At 54.1% G+C, this 15746-nt stretch overlaps 1 protein-coding gene across 3 annotated transcripts; it reads right to left on the minus strand.

Moving 5' to 3' along the window:
* Positions 1 to 1590: 1590 nt before the first annotated feature.
* Positions 1591 to 11054, minus strand: DOLPP1 (dolichyldiphosphatase 1). Of its 3 annotated transcripts, XR_011255460.1 has the most exons (9): positions 10831 to 10942; positions 6877 to 6977; positions 6580 to 6664; positions 6390 to 6489; positions 6066 to 6164; positions 5462 to 5590; positions 4874 to 4963; positions 3517 to 3641; positions 1591 to 3065 (listed from the first exon to the last, which is right to left on the minus strand). XR_011255460.1 is itself a non-coding variant. In XM_069582203.1 (8 exons), exons 1-8 carry the CDS (start codon positions 10904 to 10906, stop codon positions 3029 to 3031), a joined length of 717 nt encoding a protein of 238 aa, XP_069438304.1. In that variant the 5' UTR covers positions 10907 to 11054; the 3' UTR covers positions 1591 to 3028. The 3 variants fall into 3 exon arrangements, 2 of the variants coding, with proteins under 2 accessions (XP_069438304.1, XP_069438305.1); XM_069582203.1 differs by lacking the exon at positions 3517 to 3641 and having other exon boundaries at positions 10831 to 11054; XM_069582204.1 differs by lacking the exons at positions 3517 to 3641; positions 5462 to 5590.
* Between the last annotated feature and the right edge of the window lie 4692 nt (positions 11055 to 15746).

Genomic DNA, 15746 nt, shown 5'->3' on the forward strand with positions numbered 1-15746 from the left:
GACTGAAGCAACAGGGGCTCATGGGCCAGGACCCACACTGACCTGGGAGGTGGAGAAAGTGGCTATTTCAAAGATGCTCACAAGGAGTTCCCAGGTGGTCCAGGGGCTAAGTCTCCCTGCTCCCAATGCAGGGGGCCCAGGTTCTATACTTGGTTGAAGAGCTGGATTCCACATGTCACAGCGAAGATCCCCAATGTGTCAGCTAATATCCAATGCAGCCAAATATTTAAGAAGAAACAAAAACCCATAAACAGACTTAATCCAGATTTTTTCTTTAAATGCTTATGAAGTGGAATGAGCGAGGCTTGGTGACCAACTGAATGGGAAAAGATGGAGTTAGGCGAAGTATGCAGTGGGGTGCTGGGCAGTTCTGAGAGCCCAAGCAGGACAGTGTGGACAAGTGCCAACTGGGGTAAAAGCAGTGTTTACCTGGGACTTGGGGGAAAAGCCATGGCTCATCAGACAGCCCTGCTGCTGTTTCTCCTGCTGCATTCTAGATTTCCTCTGACTTCTCCAGTTTTTCCCTTCAACTGTGTCTAGTAGACTGTTATTGACCTACCTATCGAGTTGTTGGTTTTTTTTTTTTTTTTTTTTTGCTGTTGTATTTTTCAGGATTCATTTAAAAATCTGCCAGGGTTCACATTTGTAGTTTCCTATCCTCTGCAGGTATTTTCAAGTTTGTGCTTTATTTCTTTAAAAAAGTGAAACAACTTACAACGTGCGTCTGATCACTAGCACCTGACGCGTGGGTGGGTTTCTTCCTAATACTTGTTTCCTGCTGGTTCTCAAGGATGGTGGTGACTCCTTTTCTAACTGGTCAACTTGGTATTTTGTTCATGGTAATTTCTTAAAACTATATATAACTGAAGTCTAGCATGAAGGTTCCTCCCTCCAGGGATCTGTTTGCTTCTGCCACCTACATGGGATGAGGTCACCTGAACTAAATGTCAAGGTTCTGTGGACCACGGTGGGGCACCCAAACCCAGCCTTCGAGCTCATGGGAGGCTGGGATGGATTACTTCTGATTCACCTTCAGCCTAAGGGTGAAGCTCTTCTGAATCAGCTTTAATGAATTAAGGAAAAGTTAGAACCCCCACTCTGGACCCTTGAAATGACTTGTGCTCATTTCACTCCAAGGACTCCAAAACCCAGGTCAGTTTGCAGTTCTTTCTTTCAAAGCTCGATACCTGTCTGCACACTCAAGAAGTAGTGAATTCAACAAGGAGTGGAACTATTTATCCTGGCAGAAGCTGAGGGAGGACAGATATGCTGGTTTTCCTCCATCTTCAAGGGCTGTCAGTCACAGAGAGGAAAAGCCAGGCTTAGTGAGAGCAGAGCCAGCCAGGATGACACAGGGAGGCAGACGGGGGTGCCGAAAAATACGCGACAGCAGGGAGCTGACCTCAGAGCCTGGTGTTAAGTGTCGCAGACACCATTCCGACCCTGGCTTTGGGGGCTGGAGGGGACTACATGTCTCGGAGATCCTTAGGATTTTTTGGTCTTCGCCACACACCTTTGCCCCTCAGGGTCATGTCCCCATGGCTGTGTCCCAGCCCCCTCCCATCAGCTCAGTCAATGTGCTCAAGCTGCCAGAGTTCAAGATTTTATTTTAAAACAATAGTAAACAATTTCATTGATTTTTCTTAAGTCAAACCACCTCACACTTGGCTTGTCTCAGGAGAAAAAAGTAAAAAATAAAAATAAGGGAAGGAAAGGAAAACGTGGGGACCGACCAACCTTCCCCAAAATTAGGCCCCTGGTCCTGGCGTCTGGAATGGCTTTGGACACTGTCTCGAACAAATGAGAAAAGAAAGCACCAAAATATTGTGCTTCAGCAGCAGGTTAATAACCTCCATAAAGAAAAGGTGGCGGTGGTGGAGGGTGGTGGGGAGGATGGGGATCGGAACACAGATCCTGAGCAGCCTGGTTCAGCTCTAGAAGCTTCCGAGTTTGGAAGCATCTCCTCTCCAAAACTCCATTTCAAAGAGACATCAAGATTGGGAGGAGCTGGCCTCTGAGCTGGGCCCTGGGGATCTGTGAGTCACACCCCAGACACAGGCCAGGGCGACCCAAGCAGGTTCCCAGCCTCTCGGAGAGGGTGGGAAGGATGAGGAATGCTCAGAGCACACAGAGGGCAGGCTGGGGGGGACAAGACTGTAGACACCACTGCCTCACTCCCCTCGCCAGTTCCCACTCCCTCTGCAGTTTGGGTGGAGATGAAGACGAACCGCTACCGGACGACAGGACAGGAGAGAGCTGTAAACAGCTTGGGTTTGCTCACCCACATGTGCAGGCTCTTTTTGTCAGAGAGGGACCACTGTCTTGGGGACAGGGGACCAGAGAAAGCCCTTGTGGTGCAGGGTTGATGCGGGCAGGACACAAGGACAGCAGCGCCAGACGCGCGCTCTCTCTGGGCCCAGGCCCACGCAGGAAACACTGACCGAGGTTCTGGAATAGCATTGGTGGCAGGAAAGGCGTGGGGATGCTCCCTCCCCCAGGGCCCCCAGGCAGGCCACCTCTCGGGCCCATGGCAAAGGGCCTGGGGAGCTGACCCTGGGCCCCTCAGTACGCAGGGAGGCCCCCGCACAGCAGGCTCTTCTAGCCTCCTCTCCAAAATCCCATCTGCCTTTGACAAAACCCAAAAATAAATAGTGTGCATTTTTCACGCCACCTGGATCTCCTGGCCCTGTGACCAGAGGTGCGAGCCGTCTTTCTCTACCCCACACCCTAGTGCCCATGCCAAGGGCACTCTCTGCCCAACCGGGGACTGGCAGCAGCACTGCGAGGGTCTCTGGCCATGAGCCCCCACCGCCCCCCAGCAGCAGGCCCTCCAGGGTCCTGGCTGAGGGGCTGGCTCAGCCCTTTGGTCCACTTTGTTCATCAAAATTAAAATAAGCAAAAAAAAGGCTCCACTCGGTGACTTGGATCTGTAGAGGTCTCTGCTTCGTCCCTCTGTCTGTCATCCCATCCATCCTGCAAGGCATCATGCAGGCCAGATCTGGAGGCTGGAGCCAGCCATGCTCACCCATCACTGCAGCTTCGTCCCCAGCTTGCGCTGTCTGTTCCTACAAAATGGGGGTGGGGGGGTCAAATGAGGTGGCTCCTGGCGTTCAGTGAGCCGCCCCCTCAGCTGTTCCCTTCCTACCCTCAATCCCATCAAAATGAGTGAATGCCCGCTCCCAGGGGGCCCCAGGGTCAGCTTGAGCTGGGCCAATCAGAGCTCGTGCTTGGGGACCTGGGACTTGGGGCAAAGAGAGGGTCAGTGTCTCTGCTGGGCCTGCATCCCAGGTACTCAGCTCTAGAGTCCAAGTGCAGAGCCAGGGGCAGGGCTGGGAACAGGATGAGAGAACAGAGGCACGAGGGACCTGGCTGGATTCCAGAAAGTCTGGGGAGCTCCCACTTACAAGTGGGATTCTGTTATTATCAACCGAAACAGATGAGAAGATAGTCGAGTTCTCCTTCTGGGATGGATAGAAGCAAAGAGAGGGGAACTGCTGACCCAGTGGATCTCAGTACCTGATTTGGGGGTGTGGCTGTGCCTACAATGGGCTCAGGAAGCTGAGGGAAGCAGGGGCAGTCCTGTTCCCAGGAGGGCCTGGCTGAGGTTCAGATAAGAGGATGGGGCTCGTCAAGAGTCCCACCTGAAATGCAGAAACACACCTGCACCCACGGGTCCTGTATGTTGCAGTCCCAGCCTCATCTACTGGCCAACCCCCTTCTTCTCCTGGGCTCTGGCCACATCTGCCTCTATCTGCTGACTCAGAAGCTATAAAGCTGTTTTTCCTATGCTGACAGCATTCTCCCTGCCAAGTCCCAACTCCAATGATCCCGCTTTCTCCCACCACGCCCAGCCAGCACAGCCAAGCACCCCAGCCCCGCATCACGTTCCTGCCGTGGGCTCTCAAGACCAAGGCACTGGTCACACAGGTAGGCGCCTGATTCCTTGTGACCATCCCTTGCCGGCCACTGCCCTCCTGCTCTGTGCCTGCCCCCAGCACACAGTCTGGCACAGAGCAGGGGCACGTGGAAGTTTCGGTGAACGCAGGAAGGGGCGGGGCGGCTCCAGGAGCCAGGTGGAGAGCCTGGGCCAGCTGCGGCCTCCTGCCAGTAATGGGATTGCCTGTTCTAACCCCCTCAAATCCCCTTTCCTCGTGGAGACAGGGCTTTACCTCTAAGTTCATTAGGATAATATGGACCATGATGTCCTGGACACATGTTCCAACTGGGGGGGGCCTGCCCTGTAGCTCCTCTCACCAGGAACCCAGGGCTCCTCAGGAAACCTCCCAGGCTTGCATGGGAGCCCAACCTTGCCTCAGCTCCCCTCTGAACTTGGAAAGGAGCCAGGCCTTCCCCACCCCAGCTGGCATCCCACCCAGAATTTGAAGCACATGGAGAGGAGAGCTGAGTCAGAAAGCAGCCAAGTCAGCTCCATCCCAACTAGCTGTGCAACCTCAGGTGCTCCTAACTCACCGTGCCTCAGTTTACCCTTCCAAAGAAAAGGGTCTGGACAGAATAGCCCCAAGGGGCTGTTGACACACAGGCCCCCCCCCCCCCCCCCCGAGAGTCCTGGCTGCCCAGCTCTCTGGTTCTGGGCCACAGAGGTTAAAAGCATGGCTCTGGGCCCAACAGCCTAAGTTCCCAGTCTGGCTCCCACACCTGCGGTCTGCATATCCTCAGTCAAGTGACGCCTCTCTGAGCCTCAGTTTTCTCATCTGTAAAATGGGGTCCAGTGGAGGATTCAGTGAGGCAGTATAAGAAAAGTCCTTAGACAAAGGCCTGGTTCTTGGGGTGCCTTCCAGAAATGGGAGCAGTGCTGCCTGAGGGCTGTGCCCCACTGAGCCAGGACCTGGTGACTGCAGTCCCCTTGACTTACCTGGCTTCTGCCCGGGTTACTGTGTATTCAAACCAGAGGACGTTGGGAATAAGGCTCGTGTCTCGAATTAGGAAGAACTCAGAGACAGGCCTGGAGAGACAGACACCCAGAAAGCCAAGAACACATCAAGGTCTGTGACCAAGCCGGACATCCCCCCCCACCACTGGGCCAGCAACACACCCTCCCCCTGCCGATCAGAATCTTTGCCCGGCCCGTGCCCCCAGGGCCACTGAGAGACCCAGTTGGGCCACAGGTGTGACACTCGGGCAGGGGCACGGCCCCAAGGAACGTACAACCCAGAAGGACACACGCTGCTTTCCACGTTCCCGAGAGACCACGCAAGGACAGAGGCTGGCACCTCAGCTTCTGGACTGAGAAAACCCCTGGGGGAGACAGAAGCCAGGCGAACAGGCCCTGCTCCCTACGCCCACCAGAGGCCTGGGCACTGGGGCCCTCCCCAGGAGACTGAGGCTGGGATCAGCACGCCTGGGTCCCCCCACTTGGGCCCCTTGGCAGGAGGGGGCCCAGGACATAGTGTCTGGGACGGTGCAGGGAGAGGGGACAGCGACACAGGCGGGAGGCAGTTACCAGGCTGCTATCCTAGGGAACAGCGGGGTGAGGACCTCCTGGGTGAAGACGAACCAGGCGACGGCCATCAGGCCCCCGGCGATGCCCCCGTACAGCACTTGGCCCCAGGTGTGGTACAGCAGGTAGACCCTGGGCCACGGGCAGAGGCAAGTTCACAGAGCTGGCCGCAGACAGGCCTGCATGGCCTGTGCCCCCACACCCGCCTCCCAGCTCCCCCAGGGCCCAGAGAGGGCAGAGTCCTGGGGCCACACGCACTCGGAGCTGCTTCTGGAGGCAGGCAAGGGGCCACCCCCCGACGCTGCAGAGGTGAAGGGACGGCATAGCTGGGGCACGCCCAGCCCTCGAGCTTGGGAGTTTGTCTGTTTCAGGACAAGGCAACAGATGGCTGACACCGGGACCACGGGCCCCACTGAGAGTAGAGAGCAAGGATTGGGTGGCAAGGGGCAGCTGGAGCCCTGGCCTTTTAACCTGTGAGGCTGGGGGGCCCCTTCCCGGCCCTGCCCATAGGCTCCAGGGCTCGGGTCCACCATGAGGTCCCAGAATCCAGCCAGACCTCAGTGGGCGGGGGCAGGGCGGGGATGGGGGCCTCCCCCTCCCACTGTACCTGCTGTAGGAGACTAGAAAGGCCACGGTGAGGAGACCCAGTGAGAGCACGTGCCTCCACAGCAAGTCCAGGAACCTGGCGTTGTTCGTTTGGTGCATTCTGGGAAAACAACCCTGTCAGGCGGCCTCAGCCCACAGCCTGGGGCCCCGGCCCCTGCCCCCGCACACACAGCCCCTGGCCCCCATCCGCAGGCTCCCTGGGCGCCTCCTGCCTTCACTGGAGCTTCTCCCGCCCCCAGGAGAGGCCAAGCCCCAGGCAGCGGGCATCCCAAGTGCTCGCGGCACTTTGGGTCCCTGGCAGAGCCCGGCCGGGGCAGAGGCTCACCTTAAATACAGAAAAAGGAAGGAATAGATGGAGAAGAACCACATAAACTGGGAGTGGCTGGAGGGCATCCCGTACTTGGTGCCCACTGCCGTGTGGGGGCCTGGGGAGGAGAGAGAACAGGGCATGGTGAGGGGATGCAGGCCTCCTCAGGACACCCTCATCTGGGGGACTCCCGAGGCCCAGGCCCTACCTCCACAGGGCCGTGGCTCCTGGATGACGTGTTTGATCAGCCAGTTGACCCCCTCGTTGAGGGCCAGGCCCCCCAGGAACGAGATCTGCCGGGAAGACGTGCGGTCGGTGGGGCCTCTGGGTAACCTGCTAGCCTCAGACTGAGCCTCCCAGCCCCCGGGGACAACCTGGAACCAGCCAGGAGGCTCCACACACTTCGAGAGAGGTGGCAGCGTGGAAGGGAAAGCAAAGCAGCTGGGATGGGATGAGGAGGCCCCTCCTCCCCGGGGTGGGGCGCGGGGGAGCGGGACTCACTCACCGTGTGCAGCTCCCGCTTGAATATAATGAGGGTCACAAAACCAACAATGACAAATACGGGGCTGAGGCTCAGGTAGGCAAGGACGTGGCCAGACAGGTCACCTGGAAAGACAGGGAGGACAAGGTGAGGACAGGATCGAAGACGGCCTGGCCCCCAGCAAGTCAGGTCGGGCCTGGGCCAGAGAGGCGGTCCCAGCAGGGCCCCTGAGGGCAGGGCCAGGTGACCGGGGTCGCCTCTGGGTACTGGCTGACCACACCACCTCAAGCACAGACAGTGTGCCAGGGTGTTTACTCAAATTCAGAGGGCCAGGGTGAGCCCTCAAATTCACAGATCGTGAGTGTGAAGTGGGTGCGTCACTGGGCCCATTCCACAGATGAAGCCACTGAGTCCCAAAGGAGTTGCATGACTGGTCCAAAGTCACACAGGCAGGAAGGAGGCGGGATCTGGCTAAAACTCAGAGGAGGAGATGGTTGGATGGCATTACTGACTCAATGGACATATTAGCTTGAGTAAACTCCAGGAGTTGGTGATGGACAGGGAGGCCTGGCGAGCTACAGTCCACGGGGTCACAAAGAGTCAAAGACAACAGAACTGAACTGAACTTACCCGTTATCTCGCCAAAGCAGGAATGTGAACCTAGCTTTGTAAGGCCCCAAAGGCTGGACTCGGGACCAGGAGACAGCCCAGCAGGCACAAGGATGCCTCTGGAACACAGCACTGTGCTGAGATGGCCCCAGCCCAGCCCTGGGCCTCCAGGGGAACCTGGCACTCTCTGGACAGCACACAGGCTTGGGTCTACACAGCAGACTCGGACAGGGAGCAAGGCCAGTTCTGCTTTGCCCTATGGCCGCCTGTTGCAGTAACGGCTACCCACTGCCTCTCTACTGGCAAAAAAAATGGCCACCTATTGGCTGCTGTCTTCTACCCCCAGAAAGGCCGGGGAGGGGAGGCAGTGTGAGGATCCTGAAGCCAGCTGACAAGAGCCAGCTGCCCCCTTGCTCAAGGGCAGGGCTGACGCCAAATCCAAAGGCTGCCCTCGCCCCTGGGGGCAGGGCAGCCACGTGGCCACTCTGAGGTCAGAGTGTGTGGTTCAGTGCCCAGGCCAGAACTGTGGCTACACAGGCTCCGGCAAGGACCTGACCTCCCTGACCTGCAGCTCTTTCACCTGTGAACCAGGGATGTCAGTACCCACCTCCTCCGCCCATGGGAGCTGTGACATGACCAGGCCTGTGTGATGCCCGGCTTGGTCGCTGGCACCCAGGGCACTTTCAGGTTTGGAGAGCCCAGCATCGAGAAATGGCCCCACCACCAGCCTGGCCTCAAGGAGGCAGCAGGGAGGTACCTGCACAGGGCTGAGCCCCGCTTCCAGGCTGAAGAGATGGGCACACACCTGGCCTTGCCCACACTTCCCCAGGGTAGGGCAGGCTTTGAACTGGCCTTCGAGAACTGGTCAGATAGTGCTGCCCCAGGCCCGCTGAGTGACACCGGGGTGAGGCTCTTCCCTCTCCCGGCCCTCATCCACACAGTGGCCCGGCCCCTTCCAGCCCTGAGACTCTGGGTCTCTCAGCTATCCCCCTGGTGCCCAGGACCCTGGGTCGTACAGACAGGAAGTGGCTGGCACCCGCAAGCCTTTGGCCGCCTCCATGGCCGGTTCCACAGCAAGCGCTGCCTCTGGGACCTGCTGCAGACGCTCTCAGTGACTCTCCGATCGAAGCCCCGAGTGGCTCTCTCTGCCCTTGGGGTGAGCCCCACCCCAGCCGAGCGCATCACGCCCTGCAGTCCTGCCCCTGCTTCCCTCCCACCCTCTGCTCCAGTTCCAGGGACTACATTCTAGTTCCCTGAATACACCGGGCTCTGCTCTACCTCCAGACTCTGGCACATGCTTTCCCGCGCCTGGGAGGCTGAGTTGACACAACATAAATTAAGCACCCACCACAGTCGCAAAAAAAATAAATAAAAGACACTTTCCTGCCATTGCGGAGCTCTCAGAATCTGTAACCAGGGCATCGTTTATGACACCACTCATTAGTGGAGACATCTGCCCAGTATCTGTCTCTCTCTCTCTAGAGAGCAGGCACCATGAGTGCAGGAGTGGGATCTCTACACCCCACTCAACCCCCAAACCCAGCACAGCACTCTACACTTAACCGGGCTCTTCCCTGGTGGTTCAACGGTAAAGATTCTGCCTGCCAATGCAGGAGACACGGGTTCGATCTCTGGGTTAGGAAGATTCCCTGGAGGAGGAAATGACAACCCACTCCAGTATTCTTGTCTGGAGAATTCCAAGGACAGAGGAGTCTGGCGGGCTACAGTCCATGGGGTCACCAAGAGTCAGACACGACTTAGTGACTAAACAAAAACAAACTGATGTTAAATGAATGGAGGAAGGAAACAAGCGTCAGTGTAATGAGGGGTGTGAAGGAGAAGTGCAGGGGGCTCACAAAAGAATTAGCAGGGGACTAGAAGACCCCCAGAGAAGAGGCCCTCAGGCTGAGCCAGGTCTCTCCTCTGGTCCCTGAAAAGGGTCCTTCATCACAGCCTGAGTCATGCTGCTCACACCTGCCAGGTTTCTTCCTCTCACCGTGAGCACCCAGAACATCCACTCCCTGCCCAGGGAGGGGAAATCAGGAAGATGCTGAGACCTTGAGGCAAGACTCTTCCCTTTTCCAGGCTGCAGTTTCCCTCCTGTATAGTGGGTTCCCTCCCACACACACAGTCCAGGAGTTCAGGGACATATCCATCTGTTCACTATCCAAAACACAGAGCGAGCCCAGGGCCTGGCATTCAGGAGGTGCTCAGTGGACACCAGCTGAATGAATGATGGGTGAACGGTGGGCAGGCAGGCAGATGGCAAGCTAGAGCAAGAGTAGAGCCGCCCCACCCCCCACTAGAACCTAGAACACCTAGGGTCAAAGTTCTCTGCCATCCAGCCCTGGGGCCCTCAGCAGGGCTAGGTTCCACGTCTCTGGGAGCAGGCCCTTCCTGGGGCCACCAGGACTCACTGAGAGGACACCCCCCACCAGCCTCACCCGACACCCAACCATCCTACACAGAGATGGAGGTGTGGGCTTGAGAGGGTCCTGGGAAGGCGGGATCACGTTCATTGCAGTTATTTCTTGAATGTTTACCCTACGCCAGACATTGCACTCAACATTTCTCATACCTCCTGTTTCTGATTCTCGCACCACCACCAGAAGGGAGGCACTGTGATCAGTTCCACTTTGAAAAGGCACAGAGGGGTGAAGTCACTTGCACAAGACCACGGCTTGAACTCTGACCCCAAGGCCCAAGCTCTGCAGCACTCTACTAAACCGCCTCCGGAACAGATCACTCCAAGACCTGCCAGGTAGAAAGCCCTGAGCTTCTAGAGCTGGGTCCGATGGGAAGCTCCAGAGGTTGTCTGCCCCCACCCCTCAAGGTCCCCCGAGTTGTGGAGCAGTGCCCTGCCCAGGGCGTGGCATCAGAAGAACTCCAACAACGAAGAGCTGCCTGGCCTCGATTTGCACACTCCCAGCAATGGAGAGCTCTTTCTTACGGCTGCCCAATAGCACTGTTTGCAGAAAGCAGGCACTCCCTACGCGCCGGGGAGAAAGTCCAGCCTCTCCGGCTCCGAGAATGGCAGAGAAGAAAGGCCCTGGTCCAGGCCAGTTATCCTTTCCTACCTCACCCAGACCACCACCCTATGACAGCCCACCGGCGTCCCGGGACCCAGGGGAGCTCCCCGGACGCGCAGCCGCAGAGTGCGCGAGAGGCGCTCACAATTTTGCCCAGCTCATCGCCACAGCACTGCGCCTGCGCGGCGCGCGCGCCGGCTGAACCCCTCCATGGCACACTATTTGACAGTTCCCACCCGGGTGCCCCGGCGCCCCCTCCGCGGGCTTGCGCCTGCCAGAGCACCAGGCACTGACAGGCCGGCCTCAGAAAGTCGTCCTCGGAGCCGGGGTTGCCTTTTACCTGCAGGATATTCGACGTGGGTGAGGGTCACCGGCCGCCATGAAGCGGGGAGCGAGCACTGTCCGTCCGCTGCCATCTTACCCGGAGACCGGGCTTCGCTCAGTAGCCAATGGGGAGCCAGGGGGGCGGTGGTCCTGACCTATCACGCCGGAGAGGCTCCGCTCAGCCAATCGGAGACCGATACAGGTAGCGGCTCAGCCATTCAGCGTTCAGGCCGTGGGGCTGGCCCGAACGGCGAATCAGTACGCAGGGCCCCTAGGAGCCTGTTAGCCGTCCCAGCCAGCACCCAATCTGGGGAGAGCGCAGGTAAGTGACTGACCAATCAGAGAAGGGCAGGGTTTCGGCGAACCACAGGGGGCAGCACAGCCAATCAGAAGGTGAGACCGGCTCGCCGTGTGGGCAGGGCGGGCCAATCAGCCCCTAGCTTGGGGGGCGTGTTGAACTTTTGGTGGGAGCTTTGGTTTTGCGGGGATCTGCGCGGAGTGAAAACTGCCCCAGTACTCTGATCCCGCCCGGGGTCTGCATGTGCCTGGGCTCCCGTCAGAGCGCGTGCTAGAAAAGGGGAGGCAGCCTCGGCACGTTGGGGTCTGAATTCATCTACTCTTAGTTATGAGAGTAAACTGAGGCCAGAGACTCAAGGGAAATTTATTTTCGTTAGCCCTTTTTAATGACCGACAACAGGACAGATCACACAAGACGGACGACCTTTCTATTAAAGGTGGGAGGCGGGGTGGGGGAGGGAAATCCCTGGGCGGGATGCACAAATCAGCCCCCCAAGATGCCTTATGGGACAGAAGCTTAACTAATGCTGAATCGATGCGTAATTAAAATTAAGAGACTCCGTCCCTCATTGCATTCGGTTAACACTGATTCAGTCACATTTATGCTGCTTAATGAGGCATCTTGGAAGCAAACACCTGTATCTCAGTTTTCCCAAAATATTGTTCTCAGTGTCCTACATGGCATTGCATGAATTAACCAGGGCTTACCGCCCACCTCTTCCTCTCCTACCCTCACTATCTCTCCGGCTAGATTGCAGTGCTTACAGTCCAGGTAAGGTGCCCGGCTGCTCTTGTCCACTATCCTTTGCACATGCTGTCCTGTCTGTTTGGAATGTATCACTTCCTCTGCCCTCCTCCGCCTGGCCAAGTCTGGCTCAGGTGTCTGATCTCACTTAGAGGTTTCCATGGCCAGGAAAGGGGCTTTCACTGGACTCCCACTGTTGCCTCCCCTCTCCTACCCCAGCACTGACCACCGCTGGACTGTAACTGGCTCCTTGTCTGTCTCTCCCCGTAAACAATGATTCTCTGAATTCATACAGCTGCCAAGATCAGCTTGTAGAAAACGGAGCCTGCTTGAGCAACTTCAGCTGCATGTGACAAATTCTGATCAATTCTCTTTTCAAAACTTTTATTCTACAAATATTTTCTAATTTTCCTTGTTATGGCTTCTTAATACACCCATCATTTAAAAGTGGACATTTAATTTCCAAATGCACGGGGCTTAAGGTATCTTTGGTATTAATTTCTCATTTTGGTATTCAGATCAGTTGCTCAGTTGTGTCCCACTCTTTGCGACCCCATGAATCGCAGCACGCCAGGCCTCCCTGTCCATCACCGTCTCCCAGAGTTCACTCAAACTCACGTCCATCAAGTCGGTGATACCATCCAGCCATCTCATCCTTGGTCATACCCTTCTCCTCCTGCCCCCAATCCCTCCCAGCATCAGAGTCTTTTCCAATGAGTCAACTCTTCCCATGAGGTGGCTAAAGTACTAGAGTTTCAGCTTTAGCACCATTCCTTCCAAAGAAATCCCAGCGTTGATTTCCTTCAGAATGAACTGGTTGGATCTCCTTGCAGTCCAAGGGACTCTCAAGAGTCTTCTCCAACACCACAGTTCAAAAGCATCAATTCTTTGGCTCTCAGCTTTCTTCACAGTCCGACTCTCACATCCATACATGACTACTGGAAAAACCATAGCCTTGACTAGATGGACCTTTGTTGGCAAAGTAATGTCTCTGCTTTTGAATATGCTATCTAGGTTGGTCATAACTTTTCTTCCAAGGAGTAAGCGTCTTTTAATTTCATGGCTGCAGTCACCATCTGCAATGATTTTGGAGCCCCCCAGAAATAAAGTCTGACACTGTTTCTACTGTTTCCCCATTTATTTCCCATGAAGTGATGGGACCGGATGCCATGATCTTCGTTTTCTGAATGTTGAGCTTTAAGTCAACTTTTTCACTCTCCTCTTTCACTTTCATCAAGAGGCTTTTTAGTTCCTCTTCACTTACTGCCATAAGGGTGGTGTCATCTGCATATCTGAGGTTATTGATATTTCTCCCAGAAATCTTGATTCCAGCTTGTGCTTCTTCCAGCCCAGCGTTTCTCGTGATGTACTCTGCATATAAGTTAAAGAAGCAGGGTGACAATATACAGCCTTGACGTACTCCTTTTCCTATTTGGAACCAGTCTGTTGCTCCATGTCCAGTTCTAACTGTTTCTTCCTGACCTGCATATAGGTTTCTCAAGAGGCGGGTCAGGTGGTCTGGTATTTCCATCTCTTTCAGAATTTTCCACAGTTTATTGTGATCCACACAGTCAAAGGCTTTGGCATAGTCAATAAAGCAGAAAGAGATGTTTTTCTGGAACTCTCTTGCTTTTTCCATGATCCAGCGGATGTTGGCAATTTGATCTCTGGTTCCTCTGCCTTTTCTAAAACCAGCTTGAACATCAGGAAGTTCACGGTTCACGTATTGCTGAAGCCTGGCTTGGAGAATTTTGAGCATTACTTTACTAGCATGTGAGATGAGTGCAATTGTGTGGTAGTTTGAGCATTCTTTGGCATTGCCTTTCTTTGGGATTGGAATGAAAACTGACCTTTTCCAGTCCTGTGGCCACTGCTGAGTTTTCCAAATTTGCTGGCATATTGAGTGCAGCACTTTCACAGCATCATCTTTCAGGATTTGAAAGAGCTCAACTGGAATTCCATCACCTCCACTAGCTTTGTTCATAGTGATGCTCTCTAAGGCCCACTTGACTTCACATTCCAGGATTCCGGCTCTAGGAGAGTGATCACACCATCGTAATTATCTTGGTCGTGAAGATCTTTTTTGTACAGTTCTGTGTATTCTTGCCACCTCTTCTTAATATCTTCTGCTTCTGTTAGGTCCATACCATTTCTATCCTTTATTGAGCCCATCTTTGCATGAAATGTTCCCTTGGTATCTCTAATTTCCTTGAAGAGATCTCTAGTCTTTCCCATTCTGTTGTTTTCCTCTATTTCTTTGCACTGATTGTTGAGGAAGGCTTTCTTATCTCTTCTTGCTATTCTTTGGAACTCTGCATTCAGATGCTTATATCTTTTCTTTTCTCCTTTGCTTTTTGCTTCTCTTCTTTTCACAGCTATTTGTAAGGCCTCCCCAGACAGCCATTTTGCTTTTTTGCATTTCTTTTCCATGGGGATGGTCTTCATCCCTGTCTCCTGTACAATGTCATGAACCTCCGTCCATAGTTCATCAGGCACTCTATCTTTCAGATCTAATCCCTTAAATCTATTTCTCACTGCCACTGTATAATCATAAGGGATTTGATTTAGGTCGTACCTGAATGGTCTAGTGGTTTTCCCTACTTTCTTCAATTTAAGTCTGAATTTGGTAATAAGGAGTTCATGATCTGAGCCACAGTCAGCTCCTGGTCTTATTTTTGTTGACTATATAGAGCTTCTCCATCTTTGGCTGCAAAGAATATGATCAGTCTGATTTTGGTGTTGACCATCTGGTGATGTCCATGTGTAGAGCTTTCTCTTGTGTTATTGGAAGAGGATGTTTGCTATGACCAGTGCATTTTCTTGGCAAAACCCTATTAGCCTTTGCCCTGCTTCATTCTGTATTCCAAGGCCAAATTTGCCTGTTACTCCAGGTGTTTCTTGACTTCCTACTTTTGCATTCCAGTCCCCTATAATGAAAAGGACATCTTTTTTGGGTGTTAGTTCTAAAAGGTCTTGTAGGTCTTCATAGAACCGTTCAACTTCAGCTTCTTCAGCATTACTGGTTGGGGCATAGACTTGGATTACTGTGATATTGAATGGTTTGCCTTGGAAACGAAGAGAGATCATTCTGTTGTTTTTGAGATTGCATCCAAGTACTGCATTTCGGACTCTTTTGTTGACCATGATGGCTACTCCATTTCTTCTAAGGGATTCCTGCCCACAGTAGTAGATATAATGGTCATCTGAGTTAAATTCACCCACTCCAGTCCATTTTAGTTCGCTGATTCCTAGAATGTCAACATTCAATCTTGCCATCTCCTGTTTGACCACTTCCAATTTGCCTTGATTCATGGACCTAACATTCCAGGTTCCTATGCAATATTGCTCTTTAGAGCATTGGACCTTGCTTCTATCATCCACAACTGGGTATTGTTTTTGCTTTGGCTCCATCCCTTCCTTCTTTCTGGAGTTATTTCTCCATTGATCTCCAGTAGCATATTGGGCACCTACCGACCTGGGGAGTTCCTCTTTCAGTATCCTATCATTTTGCCTTTTCATACTGTTCATGGGGTTCTCAAGGCAAGAAGACTGAAGTGGTTTGCCATTCCCTTCTCCAGTGGACCACATTCCATCAGACCTCTCCACCATGACCCGCCCATCTTGGGTGGCCCCACAGGGCATGGCTTAGTTTCACTGAGTTAGACAAGGCTGTGGTCCTAGTGAGAGATGGACTGTGAAGAAGGCTGAGCGCCGAAGAATTGATGCTTTTGAACTGTGGTGTTGGAGAAGACTCTTGAGAGTCCCTTGGACTGCAAGGAGATCCAACCAGTCCATTCTGAAGGAGATCAACCCTGGGATTTCTTTGAAAGGAATGATGCTAAAGCTGAAACTCCAGTACTTTGGCCACCTCATTGAGAAGAGTTGACTCA

Source organism: Ovis canadensis, chromosome 3, assembly GCF_042477335.2.
Source record: "Ovis canadensis isolate MfBH-ARS-UI-01 breed Bighorn chromosome 3, ARS-UI_OviCan_v2, whole genome shotgun sequence".
Classification (NCBI taxonomy): domain Eukaryota; kingdom Metazoa; phylum Chordata; class Mammalia; order Artiodactyla; family Bovidae; genus Ovis; species Ovis canadensis.

What these genes read in the sequence shown, in the direction of transcription:
- DOLPP1 (XM_069582203.1), bottom strand. Translation starts at nt 10,906, where the DNA reads ATGGCAGCGGACGGACAGTGCTCGCTCCCCGCTTCATGGCGGCCGGTG. An exon ending in TTCCCTAGGATAGCAGCCTG is followed by an intron (nt 4,964 to 5,461) that starts GTAACTGCCTCC and finishes CTGTCTCTCCAG; the next exon opens with GCCTGTCTCTGAGTTCTTCC. An exon ending in GTAACCCGGGCAGAAGCCAG is followed by an intron (nt 3,066 to 4,873) that starts GTAAGTCAAGGG and finishes CCCATTTTGTAG; the next exon opens with GAACAGACAGCGCAAGCTGG.